Here is a 27,314-nt window from a genome sequence, read left to right as displayed (position 1 = left end):
ATAACTAGTTTTACTGCTTAATCAGCTCCATTCTTCTTGTTTCTTTTGTTTAACAGCAGAACTCAGATCATGTACACTGCAATTTACAGTGTAAATGGTAAGATTTTAACCTAAATATTTTGTCCATAACATTTACCACTTAAATGTATTGCACAAATAGTAATTTTGTCGAGCTATTAGCAACAAGCCTTGCAGCTAAAATACATAACTGGTTTTACTCCAGCAGGGAACCAACTAAAGAACTGAAACTCACATGAGATTTTTGTATCAATTCTTCCTTTGTTATTTCGCCAACCGATTCCAAGTGTGGGCAATCACTGCTGAGAGCTGACATTTTAATAACAGTAGTTTTCTAGCTCCTGTAGCATTTAAGATGAGGCAATATCTACAAGACAGGAATAAAAAAAATTAAGTATAATCTACAGAAATTGTATTCTTGTATCTGTAATATTAGACATTTGACAAAGCTGCTGTATACATTTAACCTTATAATATAAAACTAGGACAATCTCATTATCTGTTCAGTTAAATAAAAGTACACTTAGAAAATGCACACACTGCATTTTAAAATGAATGCAAGTAACTGTTTATTGAAATTAACAGAATCTAGTAAATAAAATTAAATATAGCTGAACCTGCTAATTTGCAAGCCTGCACTAAAATGGATGTCTGTATTTGCAACTTACTGAGACACAGACCAATGAAATCTTGCTACCATGCAAGCAACAAGGCCAATGTAGGTGAAGTAATGTTCCCCCACACTGAATAATGAGGGAGAACCTAATAACTAGGGCCCTACCAAATTCATGAAATCGACCGTGGTCATGGGATTTTTAAAATGGTAAGTTTCATGATTTCAGCTATTTAAATTTGAAATTTCACAGTATTGTAACTGTAGGGATCTGGACCCAAAAAGGAGTTGGAGGGTGGTTGCAAGGCATTGTAGGGGGGTTGTGATACTGCTACCCTTACTTCTGCACTGCTGCTGGCAGTGGCACTGCCTTCAGAGCTGGGCAGTTGGAGAGCGGCAGCTGCTGACTGGGAACCCAGCTCTGAAGGTAGAGCCACACTGCCAGCAGTAGCTCAGAAGTCAGGATGGCATGGTATGATACTGCTACCCTTACTTCTGCACTGCTGCCTGCAGAGCTGGGTGCTCAGTCAGCAGTCACCACTTCCTGGCCGCCCAGCTCTGAAGGCAGCACAGCAGTAAGGATGGCAATACTGCAACCCCTCTAAAATAACCTTGCAATTCCCTTTTGGGTCAGGACCCCCAGTTTGAGAAACTCTCGTCTCCCCTGTGAAATCTGTATAATATATGGTAAAAGCACACAAAACCCACAGATATCACAGGGAAAAACCAGATTTCACAGTCCATGACTCCCTTGTTGAAGGAGAAAGAAGCAGATACAGGGAACTTTATCCTGGTCTCATTTATTTACAATGACATATACTCCTGAGCAGGCACATTAGATGTCAAAAGGAAAACATCACATGTAGTACAGAACTCTTTCCTTCAGTTCTTTGCCAGACTTTCACTTTCTCTGATGCAAGGCTGGTTTAATGCCAAATATATAAAAATCTTTTGTTAAATCATAGCTAGGTTGTCTCAGACCTGGTCACTTGGTCAGATGTCAGTGAAAAGCACTATTTGGTGGTTGCACAAATATATCTGATTGTTTTGCAATACAACGGAAAAAACTAAATTTAGTTATATTCCCTCAAACGCAAGGTATGCATTATTCAGTGGTTCTCAGTTTTTCCAGACTACTATACCCCTTTCAGGAATCTAATTTGTCTTACATACCCCAAGTTTCACCTCACTTAAAACTACTTGCTTACAAAATCAGACATAAAAATACAGAAGTGTCACAGCACGCTATTACTGAAAAATTGCTTACTTTCTCATTTTACCATATAATTACAAAATAAATTGAATGGAATATAAATATTGTACTTACATTTCAGTATATAGAGCAGCATAAACAAGTCATTTTCTGTATGCAATTTTAGTTTGCACTGACTTCGCTAATGCTTTTTATGCAGCTTGTTGTAAAACTAAGCAAATATCTAGATGAGCTGATGTAGCCCCCTAGAAGACCGCTGCGTACCCAGGGATACACAAACCTCTCATTGAGAGCCACTCATCTATAGCCTGTGCAATCTGACAGCATTTACTATGCTCTCCCAAAAACTCTCTCTTGATCCATGCTGCTCAAACAGCTACCATCTTATTTTCTCCTCTGATTTGTCACCAAAATCCTGGAACATACTGTGTAGATTTCCTCTCTACCAACTCTTTCAATAACCCCTTCCAGAATGAATCACCTATATCAATTTCCCAACTAAATCCTCCTAATGAGTTCAAAGATGAACTTTTTTATTCTTTGTATTCTTGATAGGCCTGCTGCCTTCATCATCATTTATCACACTCGTCTCCATTTTTCTCTCTTCTATTGGCTTTTGCAGCTGTATGTTCCTTTGGTTCTTCAACTACCTAGAATAATAGGACTGGAAGGGAACTCGAGAGGTCATCTAGTCCAGTCCCGTGTACTCCTGGTAGGATTAAGTATTACTGAGACCATTCCTGAAAAGTGTTTGTCTAACCTGCTCTTAAAAATCCCTAGTGATGGAGATTCCACAACCTCTCTACGCAATTTATTCCAGGGCTTAACCACCCTGACAGGAAGTTTTTCCTAATGTCCAACCTAAACCTCCCTCGCTGCAATTTAAGCCCATTGCTTCTTGTCCTATTCCCAGAGGTCAAGAACAAGAATTTTTCTCTCTTCTTCTTGTAACAACCTTTTATGTACTTGAAAACTATTATGTCCCCTCTCAGTCTTCTCTTTTCCAGACTCAACAAACCCGGTTTTTTCAATCTTCCCTCATAAGTCATAAACATTTTTGTTGCTCTTCTCTGGACTTTCTCCAATTTGTCCACATCCTTCCTGAAATGTGCCCAGAACAAAACATAATACTCCAGTTGAGGCCTAATCAGCACAGAGTAGAGTGGGAGAATTATTTCTCATGTCTTGCTTGCAATACTCCTGCTAATACATCCCAAAATCATGTTTGCTTTTTTTCTTACAACAGTGTTACACTGTTGACTCATATTTAGTTTGTGGTCCACTATGTCCCCAAGATCCCTTTCCACAGTACTCCTTTCTAGGCAGTCATTTCTCATTTTGTATGAGTGCAACTGATTGTTTCTTCTTAAGTGGAGTACCATGCATTTGTCCTTATTGAACTTCATCCTATTTACTTCAGAACATTTCTCCAGTTTGTCCAGATCATTTTGAATTATAATCCTATCCTCCAAAGCACTTGCAATCCCTCCCAGCTTGGTATCGTCCACAAACTTTATACGTGTATCCTCTATGCCATTATTGAAATCATTGATGAAGATATTGAACAGAACCAATCCCTGCGGGACCCCACTCATTATGTCCTTCCAACATGACTGTGAACCACTGACGACTACTCTCTGGGAATGGTTTTCCAACCAGTTTTGCACCCATGGTATAGTAGCTCCATCTAGGTTGCATTTCCCTAGTTTCTTTACGAGAGAGTCATGCAAGACAGTATCAAAAGCTTTACTAACGTCAAGATATACCACATCTACTGCTTCCCTGGTCCACAAGGCTTGTTACCCTGACAAAGTAAGTTATCAGGTTGGTTTGACATGATCTGTTCTTGACAAATCCATACTGACTGTTATTTATCACCTTATTATCTTCTAGATGTTTGCAAACTGATTGCTTAATTATTTGCTCCATTATCTTTTCAGGTACAGAAGTTAAGCTGACTGAGCTGTAATTCCCCGGGTTGTTATTTCCCTTTTTATAGATGGGCACTATGTTTGCCCTTTTCCAGTCTTCTGGAATCTCTCCCATCTTCCATGACATTTCAAAGATAATCGCTGTAGCGGTTACCAGCTTCTGCCCTGCGAGGCTTGAAACAGCCCAAGAGTAAAGCCCCGGCTGATTGGGGAAAGTGGCTGCAGCTGGGGCCATGCCTCAAACAGACTAACCAGGCCTTATAAGAAGGCCAAGGCAGCCAGAAGCTCAGGAATCTCTCTCTGCTGTAGAGAGAGAAGGGCCTGGCTGCTAGGGAACTGAGCAGGGTACTGGGAGTGGAGCAGGGCTGGGGGGAAGGCTAGAGGAGCTAGGGAGCTCTGGCCAAGGAAAGTCCCAGGCTGTGGGCCTAGCTGAGGGCCTAAGACCTGTACCGGAGCCATGGACACAGGACTAACTACAAAGAGGAATGGAGTCCTGAAGACCGAGGTGGAGCTTATGGAGTACTTTGAAAGTTTAAAGGAGAACCTTGAAGTCAGTGAAGATATTTGAGAAGTGGCTACTGTGGGAGGGAGAGATGTGGTCAGAGCAATGAAAAAGGAAGATAATCTTAGCCCCTGTATTTTAGATGGAGTAGAAAGGGTGGAAAAAGGAGAGGCAAGAAAGGAGGAGACTACAGTAGGCAAGAAAGGATAAGGCACCAGAACATGAGTTGGTTTCTTGGCCACAGGGATAGAAGGAAAGAAAGGAAAGAATTAATTCTGGTAACAAAAAGAGAGAAGCCCTTTGATCGCATCTGTATGAAGGTCTGGCATTAGTGTGGGATTCCCTGTATAAGCCAGTGGCTGCTGCCTAGTGCTAATGGAGGTCATTCATCATGGATGGACATAAGTGAGAATATATGTTATTGATACCATTTTCACATTTTTTCTTTGGTACAGGCTGCATGTAGAAAAATAGGAGCTGAATTTGTGATCTTGGATTAACTGCATGAAAGGTTCAGCTGAACTCATCAATCTTAGTTTGTTCAGTATTGCAGGTTGGACTCAAGGCACAATTCCAGAGGTTTAAAGCAGCTTAACAATGCTGGAGTGCAGTCTGGGAGCTGTGAGAAACCGCTGTGTACCTATAACCACAGCACCATAGACTTGCATAGTGCTTAACACTGAAAAACCACCTCATTCATAAAGGTCCTATCATTGCAAAGGGTCCCTAACCCTTCAAACACTGAGATAGACAATTCAGATAGCACCAAAAGTATCTCACAGGCTCATGCACAGAACCTGAAGCTTACACCCCATTTCCACTTAGCTTACATAGCATCATGATATATTAAAATATTTAAAGTATTTAATGTAAGCCATTGCTTTCATCTACCTCACTTAACTATAGAAATTCTATAGTGTACTGGAATGAATACATAAATACACACATCCCACTTCCTTTATTATGCTTAAGTCCTTAAAATATACAGCTATTTTACCAGGTGATTTCATAGGACTTTTTCCTGATTGCTAATCAATATATACTATATACAAAGAACAGATCCAAATAAGTTCTGTAGGATTCTGAAAGAATTCATGTTCATCAAGATTAAACATACAGAAATAAAATCATGAGGAAACAAAATCTTAGTCTGGGCACCAAAAAAAAAAAAAAGGCAGTTTATGTTATGTTAAGATTGTTTATTAAAAATATAGCAGTCAGAAAAGGTAATCAATAAAGACAGTGATTGCCTTATATGGTATTACATGCCAGTCATGGAAATATAATTATCTTATGTACGTAATTAAAAAAAAGTTGACCACTAATAAGAGTTAAAAATGATTTAAAAAAAAAAACAAACACAAAAACAAAAACCACACACCCAAAGACCATCACTCTGAGAAGAAATAAATGTGGAACAAATTTGACTCTAATCCTGCAACTAGCTCCATGATGGTATAAGGGTTTGCCTGCGCAGATCAAGTTTTAGGATCGGGGTCTTTGTTTGTACCTGTGTTTACTTCAATAACCACACATTCAAGTGCACTTATTTAATTTTTTTTCCAATAAAAAATATAGCTACAGTGCAACATTATACCTGCAGATTTAAATACACAGAAGTAAAGAAATTCAAAGTTATGGGTCTTTCAGCAACTGTTATGCCACCACTTGTACATTAACAAAATAAATAACTGCATTCAATTCACAGCATTGCAAAGTATGTGTCCAAATAAGCTTCAGATTTCTTTATGTATTCAAATAATTTGTATATTTTTCTATCAAATAGCTTTGTGTATGTGTGCACACAAAATTATCTAGTCCAGAGGTTGGCAACCTTTCAGCAGTGGTGCGCCATCTTCATTTATTCACCTAATTTAAGGTTTCACATGCCAGTAATACATTTTAATGTTTTAGAAGATCTATTTCTATAAGTCTATAATATATAACTAAACTATTGTTGTATGTAAAGTAAATAAGGTTCTTAAAATGTTTAAGAAACTTCATTTAAAATTAAATTAAATTGAAATGCAGAGCCCCCCGGACCGGTGGCCAGGACCCAGGCATTGTGAGTGCCACTGAAAATCAGCTCAGGTGCCGCCTTCGGCATCCGTGCCGTAGGTTGCCTACCCCTGATTTAGTCCTTTCAAAAATCCTGCTACAATAGGTCTTCATCTCCTTCAGTAGTAATTTCCTCATGTTGACCATAAATTGCACAAAGAACAGCTTTTCACATTTATTTTGAGTTTTGAGCATCTTTGTTCCTGCTTTAAGAGGTATGAGAAAAGGAACATCGCTTTTATTTTCACTTTATCCTTTAGTTTACCAATTGACTAAAGATGCTTTACATTCTTCTTCCCAGTAGTAATCTCCATCAGTACATCTATTCTATCCTTACAACATCAACAACACTATCAGCCCAGACACAAAATGTACTTTTCCACAGTTATTATGAAATACTGCCGTATTGTTGTCAACCGACAACAACATGTTCAGTGACAACACTGAGAAGAACAGAAGAAAATATTCTATCTGCTCTGAGATGCAAAACTCAGCCTAGGAAAGTAGTGTTTTTACAGGCAAACCATTTTCATTACCCTTTGTTCTTGTAATTCTTGTGCTCTCTCAATAAAAGGAAACTCAACATAAAACCACACTCAAAATGAGAGTATGCTCTTTAGGTCTAAGGTCATTTGTTTATATTTTCCATCCTATTCTTATACATCCAAACAACTCATTTACTTTTTTTTTTAATTAAAAATTCCACTAACAGCACAAGGAACTGTACACCCCAATTCTAAGAGGATTCTGCTAGAGCAGAGCACACCATCATATAGAAGTTTAGATTGATTTTCACACCAATGAGCCTACTGCAGTTTTTGTTTGGCACATTTTATCTATTGCACAGCACTGCTTACACTTACAGCGGCGCCGAGCAGACCCCGCCGGACACGAGCCCATGACAGGCCCATTACACAGAGCAACCAAGGACAAACCTGCATAGCGGCGACCCAGCCCCGCCCCTGGTGCTGGCCTCTCCAGCGCGCTCCCTCCCGCCGGCTATCGCAGCCCCGCTTGTTAGTTACGGACCAGCAGCCCCTCCCGCACCGCCGGCTCGGGGAGAAGCAGTGACCGGGGACAGGCTCTACATCACCGCCGCCTCGGAGGGGCCGGGACACCGGCGGCGGCCTCGCTCGCGGAGGGCGGCTCCGAAGGGGGGGCTGTGCCGGGCCCGGCCCGAGGGGGGCCGGGGCAGCGCTGGGGATTGGCCGAAGCGGCCGTGTCAGAGCCCAGGCGCGAGGGGAAGGACCCGCCCGCCTCAGGGAAGGAGCCACCAAGGACCGGGTCATATCTCCGCAGCAAGGACCCAGCGCCCAGACGAGGCGGCAGGCGGACATGCGGAGGTTGGCGTCCGGGCCGAGGACTGGCTGCGCGGAGGCCTTACCTGGTTCGCGGTACCCAGCTCACAGGGACCCACTATTCGCTTGTCCCTCGCCGCCCGCAGCGGCGGTTCCTTCCGCTTCGCCGGCGGCTGTCTGCCCCGGACGCTGATGTGCGCCCCTCACAAAGATGGCGGTATTTGCTTCTTTGTCCCGCACACATTCCGATAGCTTCGCCCCGCACAAAGATGGCGGTATGCGTATCTCATACACGGGTTTGTCCCGCACTAAGATGGCGGTGACTGACTCTCGCGCTGTATTACCCATGTGGTGTAGAAGACTCCTCCCTCCCGCCCGTGTTACTTTTTTTTGACACCGGAAGTAGATCGCCTGTCTGTCTCCTAGCAGCAGGCGGGTGAGGGCGCTGCAGGGGCGGGCATTGGTTGCTGTTCTCACCGCTGGCAGGTAACTTGGGGTGTCGGCTGGAGCCCTGCAGCGCAGCTGGCGGGAGGGAGCGAACGAGCCTCTGGCTGCGCATGGTGGGTGCTGTGTGTTCGTCCCTTAGCTGGCTGCGGCCATTTCTCGGCGTGGGTCCTGCTCCTGACCGGGTAAGGGCAGAGCGAGGCCGCTCACTGGTCCCGCCCGGGTCTCTCCGCCCTGGCCTCGGGGGGGCCCCGAAGCCGTGCAGCGCGTAGGCTGAGCTGTGAGCGGGTCCCGGTGGCACGGGGGGCTCGGTGCTGCCCAGACGCAGTGACTGGGCCTCTGCGCGCGCAGACCGGGTGGGTGCTAAGCGAGGCGCCCATGAGCACCTAGCGCGGAGCACTACGCCAGGTAGAGGCAGCTCTCATCATCCCGGGGCAGTGTGTCCCCGCCCCAGCGGCAGGCTGCCGGGGTTTGCTACCGCTAGCCCGCCTGAGACGGGGACAAGGATGCTCTGTTCACAGCGCCTCGGAGGTGGGGCCAACAGAGAGGGATAAGGATCGTTCTTCTCCAGGAACATTAGGGGGACAGAGTCCAGGCTGGGTGGATAGTTTAAGATGGAGAGAAATTTCTTTGCCTTTCCCCATACGATGGGGTGGCCAGACTGCAGCGTGAGCTGTATGTACTATCAGAGGGGTAGCAGTCTGGATCTGTAAAAGCAGCTAGGAGTCCTGTGGCACCTTATAGACTAACAGATGTTTTGGAGCATGAGCTTTCGTGGGTGAATACCCACTTCCTCGGATGCATGGCATGAAAGCTCATGCCCCAAAACATCTATTAGTCTATAAGGTGCCACAGGACTCTTTGCTGCTGTATGTACTATGTAGCTCTTTTACCGTTAAAGTGTGACTCCTGGATTCCCCCGCTATATATCCCCTTCTCCCTCCATTCTCTGCCTATCAGACTGATGGGGAGAGCTTGGGGCTTCTGCGGTTAACCCCCCCCGCCCCAAGCTTGAGTCAGGTCCTACCAGACATGCTTCCCTTCTTATCCTCAGTGACCCCTCCTTGCAGCTCCCAAGTGTTAGCTCCCTGTGGAGAGACAGTGGTAAACAGGTAGGAGCTGCAGGGAGAGGCCTCTGCTTTAGCTCTACAAAGAGAGGCAGCCCCAAGCAGCAGTTTTCCAGACTAGGGGGGGAAATCGATCTTAGATACGCAACTTCAGCTACATGAATAACGTAGCTGAAGTCGAATATCTAAGATCGGATTACTCACCCGTCCAGACGGCGTGGGATCGATGTTCGCGGCTCTCCGTGTCGATTCTGGAACTCCGTTGGGGTTGATGGAGTTCCGGAATCGATATAAGCACGCTCGGGGATCGATATATCGCGTCTAATCTAGACGCGATATATCGATCCCCGAGCAATCGATTTTAACCCGCCAATACGGCGGGTAGTCTGGACGTACCTGCTGCTGCTCCCAGCTGTTTGCTGCTGCCTTTCACCATGGCCACAGCTTGCCAGATCCAGCAGCTGCCCTGCAGGGAGGAGGCCTGGCAGCACCATGTGACTGAGATGGTCCAGCAAACCCTGGCAAAAATCTGGGAGGCCTATGCATTGCCTCTGGCTTCTGCCAGCAGAGAGACGGGTATTGGGGCTTCAGCCACACCGGGTGAGTCTGCCAGGTCTTGGGGCTTCAGCAGAAGCAGGGCTGAAGCCCTGAGCCCTGGCAGTTACACCCCAAATCTTCGTATCTTGCTCAGACGGTCTCCCCCTGTCATATGATGATCTACTTGACAGGTACCAAATGGCCTGTCTCTACAACTGACCCTACAGCCTGTCTTTGTGGGCTTCTGCTCTTTTGTTTTCTCCAGTAAGTAGTTTGTCCAAAGGAGACTTGTATCTAATATTCTTACTACATTTTACTTTATATCTGGCTTTATTGAGAGTAAATAGTAAAATTCCCTTTAAGAAATGAAACTGCAGCAACTTTGAGCAGCCATGTTATTCCCCATTTCGTGATTGTAGGAGATTCCTACCTTAAAGGGAAGAGAAGCTACTTCAGGTGCTTAAACTCTGTGGTCACTGATTATTCAATTTTAAGATTTCCAAATCTTTTTAGACAGCAGATTTTGTTTCCTAAGAAATAGAGATCATGACTTGCAGAAGTAAATTTGATATGGGGATTATGCATAATAAAATAAATAAAGTCTCTATCTTGCAAGCTGTTCCATGTGTGGATCCCCATGACTGAATATGGGGATCTTTCTCCACAGAGCAGTTAAAAGTATTTCAGCCTAATTTTATCTGTTTTTCACCCCATTCTTGGTAATTGCTACTGAGAACACTAGTTTCACCTCTTCATATAAACGTTATCCAAAATAAACATGCATCCTATAATGTTAGGTTTTTGGAAGTTTTCAGAAGAAAACTATGTATATGCTTGTGATATATAATTTAACATGTAATTTTCATTTGGCAGACTGAGAGATACATGTGTGACTAAAATGTTTTCGAGGTAGTTTCACTTAATGATGTTATGGGAGAGAAGGAGCCATGTCAGAAGAAGCTGTTAGTGAGACACACTTTTCTTTGAGGACAGCAGCTTTACGAGTATTTGATTTTCCCCTTTCCTGGTATTATTCTGTCATCCAGGTAATTAATATATTTCAGTAGTCTCATTTGTGATGGTCTTTTTTTAGAAACAGATCTGAAAATGTTTTGTGGTTAATTTTTACAATGTTTGTTTTAAATAATAGTTATTATGTGCATAATATTTCGTAGTAGCAGAGGCTACTCTCTCTGCATTAGTATATGCCGGGGTGGCCAACCTGTGGCTCCAGAGCCACATCCAGCTCTTCAGAAGTTAATATGCGGCTCCTTGTATAGGTGCCAACTCTGGGGCTGTAGTTACAGGTGCCAATTTTCCAATGTGCAGGGGGATGCTCAGTGCTCAACCCTTGGCTCTACCACAAGCCCTGTCCCCACTCCACTCCTTCGCATCTCCTCTTCTGAGTCTGCTGTGCCCTTGCTTCCCCCAACCCCTCCACCCAGCCTTCTGCATGCCATGAAACAGCTGACTGGGAGGTGTGAGGAGGGAGTGGGAGGCACTGATTGGTGGGGCTGCCAGTGGGCGGGAGGTGCTGGGAGTTGGGTGGAGGCTGATGATGGGGCTGCTGACATGTTACTGTGGCTCTTTGGCAATGTACATTGGTAAATTCTGTCTCCTTCTCAGGCTCAGGATGGTCACCCTTGGTATATACCTTCACTGCAACAAGTCTCTGTTGATAAGTCAGATATCACACACACTATGTTCAAACGTGATTAATCCTTGAATAGTATTGTTTGGTTCATTTGAAAACCTTTTCCTAGAGTGTAAAATTTTTAATGAACTTGTGTTAATGAATTGCCACACTAAATATAAAGATTAATGAGGTGAGTGTTATTAATTATCAGATTAATTTACAATACAGTAGAACCTCAGACTTAGACACCTCAGAAGTGGAGGTTGTTCATAGCTCTGAAATGTTCCTAATGCTGAATAAAATATTATGGTAGTTCTTTCAAAAATTTACAACTGACCATTGGCTTCATATGGCTTTGCAACTTTACTATACAGAAGAAAAATACTGCTTTTCCTTTTTTTTTAAGTAGTTTGTTTAACACAGTACTGTACTGTATTTGCTTTTTTTTTCTCTTTTGGTCACTGCTGCTTCCTGATATGATTGTGTATTTCAGATTCCAAATAAAGAGTATGGTTAACTGGTCAGTTTATAACTCTGGTGCTCAGAACTCTGAGGTTGTACTGTGGGTAATGCATACACAGGGGTGGTCCATAGTTAAGAGTCTCTTGGTTTACATCCAGCCTGTTTTCTGTCTTCAATACCCCCTTATAACTGAAAATCTTCAAAATTTTTAGCTAGTGGCTCTCTGGGATAGAGGGTGTGGGTGTCAGGACTGTGGGATGGCCCAGAGCTGGGTTCTGGAAGGGAGGAGGTGCCCATGTCTGAGCCAGGGGAACCCACAGCTGGGCTCTGGGAGGAAGGTGTGGGTGTCTGACCTTGCAGCTGGACCCTTTTGGAAGGGGTGCAGGTGTCTGGGGTGGGCCCAGGCTGGGCTCTTGTGGGGGAGAGTGCAGGTGTCTGGGCAGGGGGGCCCCACGGTTGGGCTCTTGTGGCGGAGGGGAGCGTGGGAGGTGTGGGTGTCTGATCGTGTGGCTGGGCTTGGAGGGGGGGTGCAGGTCTGAAGGGGGCCCACCAGCTGGGCTCTGGCAGAAGAGGGTGCAGGTGTCTCAGCGGGGGAGAGCGGCTGGGTTCTGGGAGAAGAGAGTGCAGGTGTCCGGGCCAGCCTTTCAGTTGGGCTCTGGTGAGGAGTGGGTACGGGCATCTGGGCTGGGGCCATGGCTGGGCTCAGTGATGGGGTGTAGGTGTCTGGCCCCGCAGCTAGATTCTGAGGGGAAGGGGCAGAGAAACAGGGTTGTTGTATGGGTTTCTTTAACTTTCTGCTCCTGAGGGGAATCTTTTTGCTGTTGTCTGTATTGCTGCAGCGGTAGTTGCTAATAGGTATTTTGAAGTAAATGACCAAAATAATTGAAACTGGCATAATTATATAGTGTTACTTGTCAAATAAAATACGCCAAAATTTGCAGAATTCTAAAATATTGTGCACAGACTTTTTAATTTTTTGGCACAGAATTCCCTTGTAGGATATATATGCCTGAAGAAAAGTCCATGTCCTGTTGCCCTACTATGTAGAAAAAGGTGGAATGCTACTATTCTGTAAAATAAATAAATAAGTAAAATAGAAAATTGGATCCAGAACTCGTTCTCCATTTAATCCATACAGCGACAATGACAGGAAATCAAAACTTGATCTACAGTCAGGACAGTCTACAGATGTTTCTAAAAAGTAAATACTGTGATTCATATTTAATTTCCATGTATGAAACCAGTGGCTTCATTAAATACATTATGTATTGAAATACAACTATAAACATTTTTATGGTATATAACTTCGCATACTTGTTAGTACCCAAAATAAGATTACCCGGTATTTTTCTTGTTTTACAACAAATAATGAGAATAGTCACTGCTGAAATACACTCATTCTTTCTCCTGTAAAATCAGCTCAGATCTCAACTCACTGAGTTCGCTGGTCTCACCCTGTGTTGCTGCAATGTTGTAACCATTCTAATGCACTCTATAAATATTTGTGTCCAACTCTGGGATTAATTTTATATCCTAAGGCTCTCCTTTATGTCTGTTTAATTGTTTGCTATCACATATGCTTGCACAATTGCATGAAAAATAAATCAGAATATCCAATTAATTTTTTTTAAAACTTGAATCCTATGTAATTCATTATTATAAATAATTGCAACTAGATTTTGATTTAAATACCTGTGTGTATTCTTAAATATTCTCCTGATATTTGCTCACTGTCATCTTGTTTTGTAGTGCTGTTGGGTTTTTAATACTTTTCTCTTTGGATTAATTCTGACAACAGCATTTATTAGGGAGGTCAAGCGATTAAAAAATCGTGATTAATCATGCTGTTAATAATAGAATACTATTTATATAAAATATTTTTGGACGTTTTACATATTTTCAAATACATTGATTTCAATTACAACACAGAATATGAACTGTACAGCTTTATAAATATTTGCACTGTACAAATAAGAGTGTTTTTCAATTCACCTAATACAAATACTATAGTGCAATCTCCTTATGAAAGTTGAACTTACAAATATAGAATTATGTACAAAAAATAACTGTGTTCAAAAATAAAACAATGTAAAACTTTAGAGCCTACAGGTCCGCTCAGTCCTACTTCTTGTTCAGCCTATCGCTCAGACAAACAAGTTTGTTTACATTTGCAGGAGATAATGCTGCCTGCTTCTTGTTTACAATGTCACCTGAAAGTGAGAACAAGTATTCGCATGGTACTGTTGTAGCCGGCGTTGCAAGATATTTATGTGTCAGATGCGCTAAAGATTCAGATGTCCCTTCATGCTTCAACTATCATTCCAGAGGACATGCGTCCATACTGCTGATGGGTTCTGCTCGATAACGATCCAAAGCAGTGCAGATCAACACGTGTTCATTTTCATCATCTGAGTCAGATGCCACCAGAAGAGGGTTGATTTTCTTTTTTGGTGGTTTGGGTTTCCGCATCAGTGCGTTGCTCTTCTAAGACTTCTGAAAGCATGCATCACACCCCATCTTGATCAGATTTTGGAAGGCACTTCAGATTCTTAAATCTTGGGTCGAGTACTGTAGTTAGCTTTAGAAATCTCACATTGGTACCTTCTTTGCATTTTGTCAAATCAGCAGTGAAAGTGTTCTTAAAACGAAAAATGTGCTGGGTCATCATCTGAGACTACTATAACATGAAATATATGGCAGAATGTGGGTAAAGCCATGGACCAAGAGATGTACAATTCTCTCCCAAGTTCAGACACAAATTAATTACATTATTTTTTTTAATGAGCGCCATCAGCATGGAAGCATGTCCTCTGCAATAGTGACCAAAGCATGAAGGGGCATAGGAATGTTTAGCATATCTGGCGTGTAAATACCTTGCAATGCCAGCTGCAAAAGTGCCATGTGAACATCTGTTCTCACTTTCAGGTGACATTATAAATAAGCGGGCAGCATTATCTCCCATAAATGTAAACAAACTTGTTTCTCTTAGCGATTGGCTGAACAAAAAGTCGGACTAAGTGGACTTGCAGGCTCTAAACTTTTACATTGTTTTATTTGAGTGCAGTTATGTAACAACAACAAAAATCTACATTTGTAAGTTGCACTTTCACAACAAAGATTACACTATGGTACTTGATGAGGTGAATTGAAAAATACTATTTCTTTTATCATTTTTACATTGCAAATATTTGTAATAAAAATAATATCAAGTGAGTACTGTGCACTTTTGTATTCTGTGTTGTAATTGAAATCAATGTATTTGAAAATATAGAAAAACATCCAAAATATTGAATAACTTTATATTGGTATTCTATTTTTTAACAGTGCGATTAGAACTGCAATTAATCATGATTAATTTTTTTAATCGTGTGACTTAACTGCAACTAATCAACAGCCCTAGTATTTAGATAACCTTGTATTTTCAATCTTTGTCTAGAAACTAGATCTACAGCTCTGGCCAAGATGCATTGTGAGGGTGGGGATGAGGGGGCAGAGGTGACTCTAGACCACTTTCCAGTTGTCTTACCCTGGGATTTGCTAAAGGCTGTCCTTGCCTGCAGTGTAATTTGCAACTTCAGGGCTTCTTTAAGTTACACTTGGCTAATTATAGCTCCAAGTAATCTACAGCTGAGGATTGCCAGACAGCTGAGATGCTCCAACTGTGCCCCTATTCTGAGGGCGAGGCATGCTGTAAAACCACTATGCCCACCCTCTGTGGGAGCCGCAAAGTGCTGGGTTTCTGTGTTCTGCTCTCTACCACCAAAACAACATAAATCCACTACTTATGATCTAACCCCTTATTTTCCATTTAAATAATTTTTTTCTTTACTTTCCTGAACTGTTTGAAAATCTGAAGTGGCAAAGTTTTGTTAATATTTTTAATTCCAGTTGTTGCATATTTTGACTTTCTCGTTGGCATCTGAACATTACTGTTTATCACATTATATAGAGCATGATTCACAGAAGAAATTCATACGAATTAGAGACTGAGATGCCATCTAAGGCTATTCTGTTTAATCACCTAGTTTATTTCTTTGCCAATGCAGAGTTGTGCTTTATTGTGCATTTATGATGTCAGGTTATCTTTAAAATTTAATGTTAAAATTTCAAATGGAAGTGGCCTATATCCAAACAAACTGTAGAAATAAAATATCAGTCTGATAGCCAAATACATGTGTTTCAAACTTAAAAAAAATGAATAATTTATGTTTCTTAAATTGTGAAAAGAGGAGGGATGCAGATCCAGAAAACATTAGTCCAGTGAGGACTTTGCTGTTCTTCCATGGTTTTTTTTGTTTCTTTGTTTTTAAAGCTGTTAGCTACTTTCCAAATTATTTATCTATGGTATCTTTGACGGTCACTGAAATTTAGAAATGTTTACCTGAAAGTTTCAGTGTTAATTCCTTAGGTATCCAGTAAAATTGTAATAATGCTTTAAAAATATCCCAACTCTTGGGGTATATCTTTAGTGCAGATTTCACTCAGATGGCTGGCACCCAGGATTGCCCACCTCTGGTGTGAGAAGCCACACTGCAAAGCTATAACTGAGTTACTGTGTCTTCACTGGTGCTGCACTCTCTACTTCTGGGAGAATTCTGCACCAAATAATTCTGCATATTTTATTTGTCAAAATAACACAATATAATCTCTCTGGTTTCAATTATTTCAGTAATTTATTTAAACTACAATACAATAGATGGAGAATGAGAGTGGGGAGCATTAGAGGAAATCCCCAGCCCCCCTTGCCTAATAGTAATGGAGCTAGGTTTGACCCTTTATTTCTAGTTCTTAGTCAACAAATACGCCTCTACCCTGATACAACTTGAATTCGGATATAAGACGGTAAAGCAGCGCTCCGGCGGATCAAAGCAAGTTTTCAATATAATGCAGTTTCACCTATAACACGGTAAGACTTTTTGGCTCCTCAGGACAGCGTTATATCGGGGTAGAGGTGTATATGCAGCCATATGCTCAGTGGTACATCATAGGCAACTGAAGAGTAAATGAGGGCTGGGGAATCAAACTCACAATTTATATTGGCTATTGACCATCTCCAGAAAGGTCAGTAACAAACAGTTAATGAAGCACATCTTTTCAGTCCAAAAATTTAGACCAGTTCTAATCACTAAAACACCAGAAGCATTTATAAAGCCATACTGTCCTTTACACGACACCTGCAATGTAAAGGAGTCTTACAACTTTTACGCCTGTTTTATACTCCTGAAGGAATTCACAAAGACAATGGAAACAATTCACTAAGCAGACAGGCTGCTACATTTCACTCTGACTGAGCGAACAGAGCCTGCCCCACACCTACCTCAGAAAAACGCTGAAGCCCTGCTCCTCCATGCCAAGTGTGCTGAGAGGAACAGTGATACCCCCCGCTGAGGATGATTTACATCTCTACTGGCTGCTCTGGGTGCCCAAACCAACCTGCCTGTGCTGCCGGAGAGGGGTGCATGACCACTCTTGTGCCTTCCCTTTGCTTCTGTGTCAGAAGTCATTATTCTGCAGGGAAGCAAGTAAATCTGCGGGGGCCCTGAATTCTGCGCACGCGCAGAGATGCAGACTTCCCCCAGGAGTAACTCACCCATGTGTGTCATTAAGTGATCTGGGGACATATCCATGATTCGTTGTGCAGCAGTAAGCTGAGCTGCTCTGATTCTTTCCCAGTGAATTGTGGAAGAACTCAACTATCTTGGGCATGCAGGGGGAATTGTGGGAAGGCATTGAAGGACTGTCAGCACACAAGTGATTTAGACTGTCTTCATTGCAAAGCAGATGGGTTACCTCCAGGTAGCTTTGGTTGAAGGCACCACTGTTCTCAGATTAAAGGGTTTTGTGTGTGGACAGGAGAAGGAATTAGGGACCATGTCTGAATCAGAGCTTGTGTTAACTCTGCAATGATGACATACTCATGATTTCATTTCAGGTAAAACTTTCCCCTGGGTTGAAGAAGCTGTTTGTTGTAACAGCAGTAAGTGCAGTTTCTGTAATTTTCCTGGCACATCATTTTAAAAGAAAACGTGGAAAGACAAACACAGTAGTGTCACCATGGGAGCCAGGCCATCTTGTATTAGAATGTACTAAAACAGCTGCATCAGAAAAAGGTATATGAGAGAACCAAAGTAGCCTTTTTGTCTCTCTTAAATAAACCTTTAAATACAATGTAATCAAACTCAAGACAGATTTTTGCTTTAATTTTGGAAATAAGGAAGCTGTGTTTTTTGTAATTCTAATGTATTTAAAGAAAATAGAAAATATAGATAAGTGTAACAACAAAAATTAGAACACTATAATAACTCAGGCAGGCATAGCTCTGAAAGCTAATGTTTTAATTATAATCTCTGCAAATAATCTCTTTTAATCAAAAGCTTTTTGAGAGCTAATAGTTAATGTTAAGTTTCCAACAGTTCTGAAGATATATCTTGAATATTGATGGAAGTATTTTTGATATCTTTTAAGAGCAAATTGTTTTAATACTGTGCTCATTCTTGCAGGTATTTTGATACTGAATTTCATGTTTACATATAAAAGAAGATAAGATTAATGGTTAAAGTTCTTATGTGACATAGTGAATAATTAAATAAAATTCAGAGCTGAACACCTGCTGATATGATATGATGTTTCTGGTTGCAGAAGCTTTAAAAATTAGTCTATCTGTTTATTAGGTTCCAGTTGTTCCAGTAGCAGACAAAACTTGACTCTTTCCTTGAGTTCAGCCAAAGAAAAAGGATCTCAGTCTTGTGTTTATGCAAATGGAGGACTTTTCAGTAAATATTCTGGTTCAGTACAAAGTTTGGCCTCGGTAAGTATTTACTGTATAACAGATCCTTAAGAACAGCTAACTGAATAAACTGCTGAACTTTAATTTTCACTGCCTATCGTGAATGCACACAATGATTCTCTTGAGCTGAAAATGTCTAGCCGTATGGGCTGCACAATGTCAGAAGGTTAGAGATGCTGGGTGCACTGTAGAAAGACCCATGCGTGGTGAAGGTTAGCTTATCTTCTACGTAGGAGCGAGCCAAGTTCCACATGAAAACAGCTTTGAAGGTGGAGGAGGAGCTCTCATAAATCCTCTGTTTACTGTGTCTATCTCCCTCTGGACATGTCTTTTATGTTTTTGTGCTAGCACAGCTTAGAGGAGGTCATACAAACCTGGTGTTGGGTAGCTCGGAGCAGTGGGAAGAGGACTTATTCTTCTTTGAGTGCTGATCTCTATGGGTATTCTCTGTGGGTGTGGATGCCCCTGGGACCATAAATTCTTTAATAGCAATGTCATAAAGGGTAGTGCAGACTGACCACCTGTCCAATTCCTTTTCTGCTGCTTGGGATCTGGGATTCATTGGGATGGAAACTCCTGTGTCCTTTTCTGTTCTTCAGCATTCTGCTGTTTGAATCCATAAATATTGTAATTAGTTTTTAGTGTTAGTTGCGAATTGGGAGTGGGAATTCCCCATGATTTTGGGCATCTATTATGACTGAAGATCCAGGCATTAAGCCTTGCCTGGCCTACCCCTGGGTCCTTGCTGTGAGCAACCCATGAGAGAGCTGCCTGTATTGCCTTCGGGGAAGCTCATGTCTGCTTGAAGTGCAGCATCTTCTGCACTTTCCCTTTGTGTACCAGGCAATCTCATGAATTCAGGATCCAGGGAAAATTTATGGAGCTCTCCACGAGGCCCTGTTTGTATCCTGCTCCCTCCCGCTACCCTTCCACCTGTCTGGAGCCATCAGGAGGTGGCACCTTTATCTAGTACTAAAGGTTTGGAGTCCTCCTCCAAGTACAGGAACTCTAGAAGCAGAAATACAAGCAAGACAAAGGCAAGAGGCCCCTCAAGAAGGGTGACAAATCCCTGCATGAAGCTTTAAAAAATAGATCTGCCTTGCCCCTTCCTCCAGCACCACTCAAGATTCCATGCCCTTGAACAAGTGTACCTGGAGATCACATTTCTTCTAGGTGATAAAGAGTAGAGTGGAATTTTTTTCACTAAATAGCAATAGTGCCTAGTGAAGCTGTAAAATATCCATTAAAACACAAGGCTAGAGAGAAAGATATTTATTTTTTTAAACTTTGTTTTTCATATGGTTTTACAATCAGTTGTCAAATTTAGTTTTGCAGACTAACCATTACAAATTGCTGATTATATTCTTGTTGTAGTAATGGATTATTACTGATTATTTTTTGTCTTGCATTTGAATTTCCTAGTGAGACTGAATATTAACACTTCTATGATATCATTTTTAATACTTGAGTGCGGTGTCAAGAAAAGCAATTAACATTACTCTTGGCCTGAAAAGAGCCAATACTTTGTTATACTTTTTGAAATGTAATCTGTTACAGTAACTAGTTATGATCAGGGCTATTTAGTGCACTGCACCAGGAAATAATTGTTATTAAAGTATTCTTTGTTTAACAATGCACCTCACTTTTTTTAGGTCCAAAGTGTCGCCTCCTCTCACAGTTGTGCTTGTGCCAATTCCAGTTCCTGGGACAAAGCAGATGAAGATATTAAACTTGTAAATATTCCAGTGACCACACCTGAAAACTTATACTTAATGGGTAGGTTATAATAATATGTGGTATGTTGCAGTACTATGTTTTTGCGAAGCACTTTCAGATGCTTTAAAATTTGAACAGATTACCTTGATTTATTTATAGTAAAGTGACTCCTTCACAATATTTTCGTGATTTGCTTCCAAGGCCTTGATCTTTTTACTTATGCTAGACAAAGTATCTCCTATAGACAGATATCCATGAATTCTTATTTTACCGAAAGCAAATAAACAGATTAGGTTTATAGAAACTAATTAATTGGAATTGAGAGGCACTGAGATTTTAATTAGAGCTGTGTGAATGTTTGTTTGGTCCACTGACAATTCTGAAAAAATCTTAATAAATAAGTGGTTTGGGGTTGAACTGAAAACACAATTATTTGACAAATCAAAAAGTCAAGAAATTTTATTTTGGGTTGAATGAAATGATATGAAATGTTTAGTTCCAGTTTTTGACCATTCGTAAGGCTTTTGGCTACATTTGATAACGTGGAAAGAAATCTCAAACCAAAGAGTAGTTTTTGAAATGAAAAATGAAAACTTTGCTTTTCAACGTTTTGGAATTTTTTGTTGTTGACATATTTTGGCAAAAACATCATACATTCATGAAATGTTCCAGCATAAAAAAAATCGTTTTTTTGTGTTTTGGCTGAAAAAAGTTCAGCCAAAAAATTTCACCCAGCCTTTGAATTTTAACTAATTTAGAAAGGGAAATCTTTCCTCGATATGACACATGATTTTTTTAAAAGATGAAAAGTTGACAATATATGTTTCTTACATTAACAGATTGATAGTTAATATAAAATTCTGTAACTAAGTAGGAGAGAGATTCTTACTGAACTCCTATGTGCTTTGTTTTACTCATACACCTCTACCCCGATACAATGCGGGTTCGCATATAACACGGTAAAGCTCTGACACACTGCTCTGAGCAGTGTGTTAAGGGTGCTGGACCAGGCTGGGGCTGAGGGGTTTGATAAGGGGCAGAGGGTCTCAGGGGCAGTCAGTGGCTTCCTCCCCCTCCCCCAGGGTCTGGTGGGCAGGAGTTGTGGGAGGGCACTTTTGGGGACCCTGCAGTCCCAGAGTGGCTCGGGGGATTAGTGGGGGGCCGGGAGCAGCCTGCTCTGCCTCCCTTGTCCTGGCCCCAGCTGTGTCGCTCAGGGGAGGAGGCTTGGGGGAAGGGATCCCTGCCGCACTCACTAGCAGCGACGGAAGTGGAGCAGCCTGGCCCCAGCCTGCTCCACTCAGCCAGCTCCCAGCAGCAGCGCTTTGCTTCCCGCCGCAGGTGAGTACAGGGGCCTTTCCCCAACCTCCCCACAGTCACCGGCGGTGGGAAGCGGAGCAGCCCAGCCCCAGCCAGCTCCACTCCACCAGCTCCCAACCATGGTACTCCACTTCCCAGCCGTGTCGTTCCTGGCGGGGACAGGGCAAGGAAAGCAGGGGGGCATCCTTTTTCCCAACCTCCCCGTACTCACCAACGGTGGGAAGCGGAGCACCACGGCTGGGAGCGGACTGAGGCCATGCTGCACTGCTTCCCGTCGGTGCCGGTGAGTGCCTGTGGATAGGGGTGGGGTGGATAGGGGTCGGAGCAGAGCTGTAGATCTAGGGGGCTTGGGTAGGGGATGAGGTCCTAGGGGTGATTTGGGAGGGGGTCTCTGGAGGGGGGCGGTCAAGGAACTAGGAACTGGGGGGGCAAAGCAAGTTTGATATATCACAGTCTCACCTATAACACGGTGAGATTTTTTTTGTCTCCCGAGGACCACATTATATCGGGGTAGAGGTGTAACTAGCTCTTGTAATGAACTTAATTAAATTACTAGCAGTTCCAACATTATTTCCTTAAAACATTTCCACGTGTACTTTAATTAATCTTATTTTGTGTGTGATTAGTTGAGGAAAGTGAAATGTAAAAGAATGCAGAAGATTTCTGTTGATGTAATGGAAGTGTTCATGATCTCTTGTAGGTATGGAGCTTTTTGAAGAGGCACTACGTCGATGGGAGCAGGCACTGACTTTCCGTAGCAGACAGGCTGAAGATGAAGCAAATTGTAGTTCCATCAAACTAGGAGCAGGAGATGCCATTGCAGAAGAGAGTGTAGAAGTGAGTATTGTATACACTATAGTATGTAGTTGTAGCATAGCCAAATGACTGAAAATATTTGAATAACAGAGCTAAGCGTCTACTGCAGCTGCTGAAACTTCTGAATACCCGCAACTGGGCACTCTTTCACGTTTTTTCCTCCACCTCACCCTTTTCCCCCAGCATTAGTCTGTTTTTAGCCATACAGACAATTGTTACTCCATTAGCGTTCCTCCTGGAAGATATTATCAAACCACCACACAATCAGAGGTGTATTGGCATTCCCTGAACCAGTTCTCTGCAGCACACCCATTGATCATTTCCTCCCTAAGTGTAAAGGAAAACTGTGTGAGATGGGATTAGGGGCTCAGTACAAACGGCTCCTGGGAGGAAGGACTAATTGGTGAACATGCACAATGTAATACAATTAAACTTTGTTCCCCTTGCCCATAAAACTCTATCCTAAAATTTCTGATAGTAAAGCAATCTCAAACACCATGTCATTCATCATCACTAGTGCAGTAAATATCAGGAATGATGATTTCATTCAGCTTACAAAGAATTTTTTTTAAATGCTGGTTTTATTTTATTTATGCCTAATAAGGTGTATCTGTATCCCGTAGGGCAAGTATTTTGGATGCCTGAGCTCTTTGACAATGTCTGTTGAACTTTTTTAATGGGGTACTGTGAACTCTTGGAAGGCTTAATATTTTTAGTGTTTTAAAAAGAAGTAGTTTAGAAAGAGACATGATTTTCTGTTGAGTACAGTATAATTTAATTCTGCTTGCAGGATATCATTAGTGCTGAATTCATTCATAAGCTTGAATCCCTGCTTCAAAGAGCTTATCGTCTTCAGGAGGAGTTTGAGGCAACCCTTGGGGCATCTGATCCTTCTTCCTTAGCTAATGATATTGGTGAGTTCTTCTATCTTTATATTTTTATCATTCTTAACATGATCATCCAGAAGGTTTTAAAAAAAAAAAAAAAAGACCCAATAAACAGAAATATGCTGAACAGTAAATGGACCATCTAATTAAATTTTTATCCTATTATCTGATTTTGTATAATTGCATGTCATTTGGTTCAATCACCAAACTTTACCCATCTTTATAAATGGGCTCAGGAAGAGTATTTTTCTGGTATATTTATATTTCTCAATGTTCCAGGATTTCTGAACCCCAAAATATATTGTAATAATAATTGTAGAATAAGAATATATGGACCTTAAAGTCTATGAATCTTTTTAAATTGGTTCGATAAGATGATACTTCTAATGGGGTGATAAGGGTTCTTTGAACTTTCTGAACTGCTAACAATAATTCCTGAAATTTTATTTAGAACTTGGGAGAGTGCAGGAATTGCAAGAAAATAATTATGGCAGAGACCTACAAAAAATGAGAGAGATGAAATTTTGCAATTATACACACACACATGTCCTGAATCCTTAATAAATTCCATAAAATTGTCTTATGCATCACCTCCCCTTCCATTTGTGATCACATAACAACCCTGTGGTAACTACAAGAACTGGAATAATATTAGGAGTGTTTCTATGTTAGCTGTCTTTTTTTTTTTTTTTTTTTTTTTTTAAGGGGGAAAGTTAATCCTACACTCTTGCTCATCACTTTAACCTGTCCTGTTCCTTTTCCCTTCCTCTCCTGCACATGCATTAGTGTTAATTTCAAAAATTATCAGACAGGAAAAAAGATTTTAAATAAAAAATTCAGGGAGTTAATTCCCCTGCCCACTTGCAGTGTGTGCGCAACACCTACAACAGCGTTGCAAACATTTTTAAGGTTCCATCATCTCTTCTCCTTCCCAGGCTTAATGTTGGAGCAAAGAAGATGGGAGGACAGGAAAGCAGATAGCAGACTGACCCATTTTTCACAAGAAGGGGAGGAGTTAGCAGAAAAAGCATAGCTGCTCTTGCTGTTGCCCTCCTTCCTTGTGAAAAAGGTACTGTCTGCTGCTTCTTTCCCAAAAATTTTGTGTCAGCTCCTGAGGGGAAGAGCTCTGCTTTCTCATGTAGTAGCCATGATTGGGTGCTCTTCCCCAGAATGTAGGAAAGGCTATAAAAATTCAGTCTAGGCTGCAAATTGGCATATAGTCTCCTGGATGGGGTCCATGTTGGGGGGTGTGTGTGAGAGAGAGAGATAATTACACACACAAAAACTAGGTTAAAAGAACATTAAGGTTGCAAAATCCAGCACTCATAACCCTAATTCTGCCATTTCCTAATTTATCTTTGGAACCTTAATTTGGCCCTGTTGTGGATATGCACTGTGATAAATCTTTAATTACATGAGCTCATATTATATTTTTCCACAAGTCTCTTGCCTCATTCAGTACACAGAATAGATGGTGCTCAATGAGCAGCTATTTGATATTTTTTGTTACTTTTGTAGTTCAGTATGTGGCCCAGAATTTATTTAGTCCCATTATTCAAACTCTGTTCTAAAGGCAATATTATTCATTTCCTCATGTGGTTTTCTATGGTTCTCATCACTAATATCAGAGTGCTTCACAAATACTAATTAATCTTCACAATACCCCTCTGAGATGAGAGAATGGTATTAAGATACTTCAAGAGTACTTAGGATTGTAAAGCATGGCTTCCATAGATTTCAGTTGCAGCTGCAAGAGCCCAGTGTTCCTGCAAATTAGACCCCAGCGTCTCAAGTCAGACGCTCAAAAAATGAAGAACATATAATTAGTGAAAAGCCTGTGAAAAGTTTGTGACATGCCTAGCATCATGTAGGAACTCTATGCCAGGGGTAAGGATAGAATCCATTTCTCCAGGGCAGCATTAAACTGTCTTAAGTATGAGACTGTCCTTTTTCTTCCTTCAGTCCCCTGCCTCATTCACTATACACCTTCCAATTTCTGTAACAAATGAAGCAGGAGTCTCACAGACAGCACCCTCGTTGTAACTGCAACCCTGATTTATCCCCAAAGCAGGTCCATCCTGTGCACTGAATGAGGCAGAGGCCCTGTGGAGGAAAAAGTATATGTGATCCTATAAAGAGAGACTATATCCTAATGCAGGTGCACAAGAGGGTGAAACTGAGGTTGCACCAGCAACCTAAATTCTGGCATTTCCTAACATTTGAGTGTTTGACTTTGCGGCCTTAACATTCTTAACATAATTTTTGTGTGTGTGTGCAGTTTCCTAGGCTTTCTAAAAAGCCAGCTGAAAAAATCTATTTTGTCACGTGGCGGGGTGGATCCTTTAGATCCAACATACAGACCTCTGGCACTTGAACTGATAGAGTAACTAAGAGCACTATGGTGACAAGACAGCAAGAGTGAAAACTGGGGACAGGGTGGGGGGTAATAGGAGCCTATATAAGAAAAAGGCTCCAAAATTGGGCTTATCCCTATAAAATTGGGACATCTGGTCACCCTAGAGAGCACTAATAGGCTGTTATCCTTGGATAGACTAGTACTAGATGGGAATATGAGAGAGCCTTTGCCAGAGGACTTTTCACATATGTTTGCTGGCAAAGGAATGGTGAGACTCAGGAAATTTTAGATTCCATTCGAGGCTTTGAAGGGGAATGTGCTGTACTAGGCACAGAGTCTTTCGCCCTGTCCCTTCCAACCTGTCTTATTGCCATTCTCTTCACCAAGCCATTTCACTTTGGGCTCCTTAGGCTTCTTGTCTGTGTCATCCCATCTTCCCTCTTGCCGCTTTCTCTTTTCCTGTTCTCCATCTCCATTGGATCATAGTCCCAGTTTTGATCCCTGGGCTCCTAGTCAAATCAGGTTTCCTATTCTCTTTACCCAGCCAGTTATCAGTTCTTCGCGTGTATCCTGGCTCCTCCTCATATGTCTTCCCTCACCCTAGTAGTTCCCACCTAGCCCCAGTCTCCTCCTACCCAGTTCCCAGTCTAATGCCCAACCAGTCCCACTCCCCTTTCCTTTTCCCTTCTGTTCCCTCCAAAAAAACTGTCTCTTGTCCCCTTTGCATTTGAATCAGGTAGCTTCCTCTCTCCTTCCTGGGCATCAGCTAGGGGGCACACAAAGTAGAGGAAAAGCTGTCCCCCTGTTCTCAGGACCCAGCCCACAGCAACTCAGAGCTGCCATTGCAGGGAAAATCCTGCCCAGCCATGAGCTGAAACATGCCAGTGTGGATGATTAGGAGATTTTCTTTGTCAACCCTATTAAGTCTGATCATGTGTGAACTGTAGTTATTTCAAAGGCTTAAACTTTGCCAAACTTGAGGGGCAATTTTCGCAGCAATGGACAAAGAAATGTCCCTGACGCACAGGCCTCCTGATCTAAAATGGGTAATTGCCAATTACTTAATGCAAAACAAATCTTACGTTTGTTAGTTTTAACTTTGAATGTCACCAGGGGGCAGTACTTTTCATCTGTTAACCATGCTGATATTCTATAACCAATAAATATAGCTCTTAGTAATATGGGAGTTTAAATTTAGGTCAAAGTTAGCTTTCTGGCATGTTTTTTTTTTACATCTGTTACTGTAACTCATAAAGCAGAAAGGGGTATGGATGTTACATTTTGAGGCCTGAAATCAGTCATATAAATTTCCATTGGCACAAGGTTTCCATGCATATCAGCTGTTGTCAGTTTACTTGTAACTTCTTCTTTTCTGCAAACTCAAGTTTTAAACATTGATTACAAAGTAGTAATTTTCTAAGGACTGAGTTAATGTATCTTTTAATCTGTTTAATTATAGCTGTGATTAAACACTTTTAAGACTTCATTTCTAGGACAGACTTTTTAAAAATTGATGTTCCATTGTTTGTGTCAAATTCATTAATTGTTTACTAAGTGTCTGTTCCAAGTAACTGCAGTTTTTTTCAAATGTTCATTCTGTAGCTCCCTTGAGGGAGAGTTGGTCAGTTGACTGATGCAACTTATTATGAATTTTAT

The 27,314-nt window shown here is 41.7% G+C and overlaps 2 protein-coding genes across 17 annotated transcripts in view; one reads left to right on the top strand and one right to left on the bottom strand.

Moving 5' to 3' along the window:
* USP33 (ubiquitin specific peptidase 33) overlaps positions 1 to 7,802 on the bottom strand; it is a 96,092-nt gene extending 88,290 nt beyond the window's left edge. For 6 of the 9 annotated variants that reach the window (XR_004001706.1, XM_030573561.1, XM_030573565.1 and 3 more), the window contains exons 1-2: positions 7,720 to 7,802; positions 254 to 385 (exon numbers count right to left, since the gene is read on the bottom strand). Coding sequence is in view for 8 of the 9 variants with exons in the window: in XM_030573561.1 (XP_030429421.1) it covers positions 254 to 334 (81 nt within the window). In the remaining variant the exon portion in view is untranslated. The other 3 variants (XM_030573563.1, XM_030573562.1, XM_030573564.1) reach the window with 3 other exon arrangements.
* MIGA1 (mitoguardin 1) overlaps positions 7,575 to 27,314 on the top strand; it is a 68,318-nt gene continuing 48,578 nt past the window's right edge. For 2 of the 8 annotated variants that reach the window (XM_030573580.1, XM_030573572.1), the window contains exons 1-7: positions 7,859 to 8,119; positions 10,555 to 10,727; positions 17,712 to 17,889; positions 18,451 to 18,587; positions 20,219 to 20,342; positions 22,300 to 22,436; positions 23,206 to 23,329. In XM_030573580.1, coding sequence (XP_030429440.1) covers positions 10,629 to 10,727; positions 17,712 to 17,889; positions 18,451 to 18,587; positions 20,219 to 20,342; positions 22,300 to 22,436; positions 23,206 to 23,329 — 799 coding nt within the window. In that variant the 5' untranslated portion in view covers positions 7,859 to 8,119; positions 10,555 to 10,628. The other 6 variants (XM_030573576.1, XM_030573578.1, XM_030573579.1 and 3 more) reach the window with 6 other exon arrangements.

This window comes from Gopherus evgoodei, chromosome 8 (assembly GCF_007399415.2).
Source record: "Gopherus evgoodei ecotype Sinaloan lineage chromosome 8, rGopEvg1_v1.p, whole genome shotgun sequence".
Lineage (NCBI taxonomy): Eukaryota > Metazoa > Chordata > Testudines > Testudinidae > Gopherus > Gopherus evgoodei.
The sequence above is the reverse complement of the archived record's forward strand: the minus strand, read 5'-3'. Positions and strand labels throughout refer to the sequence as shown.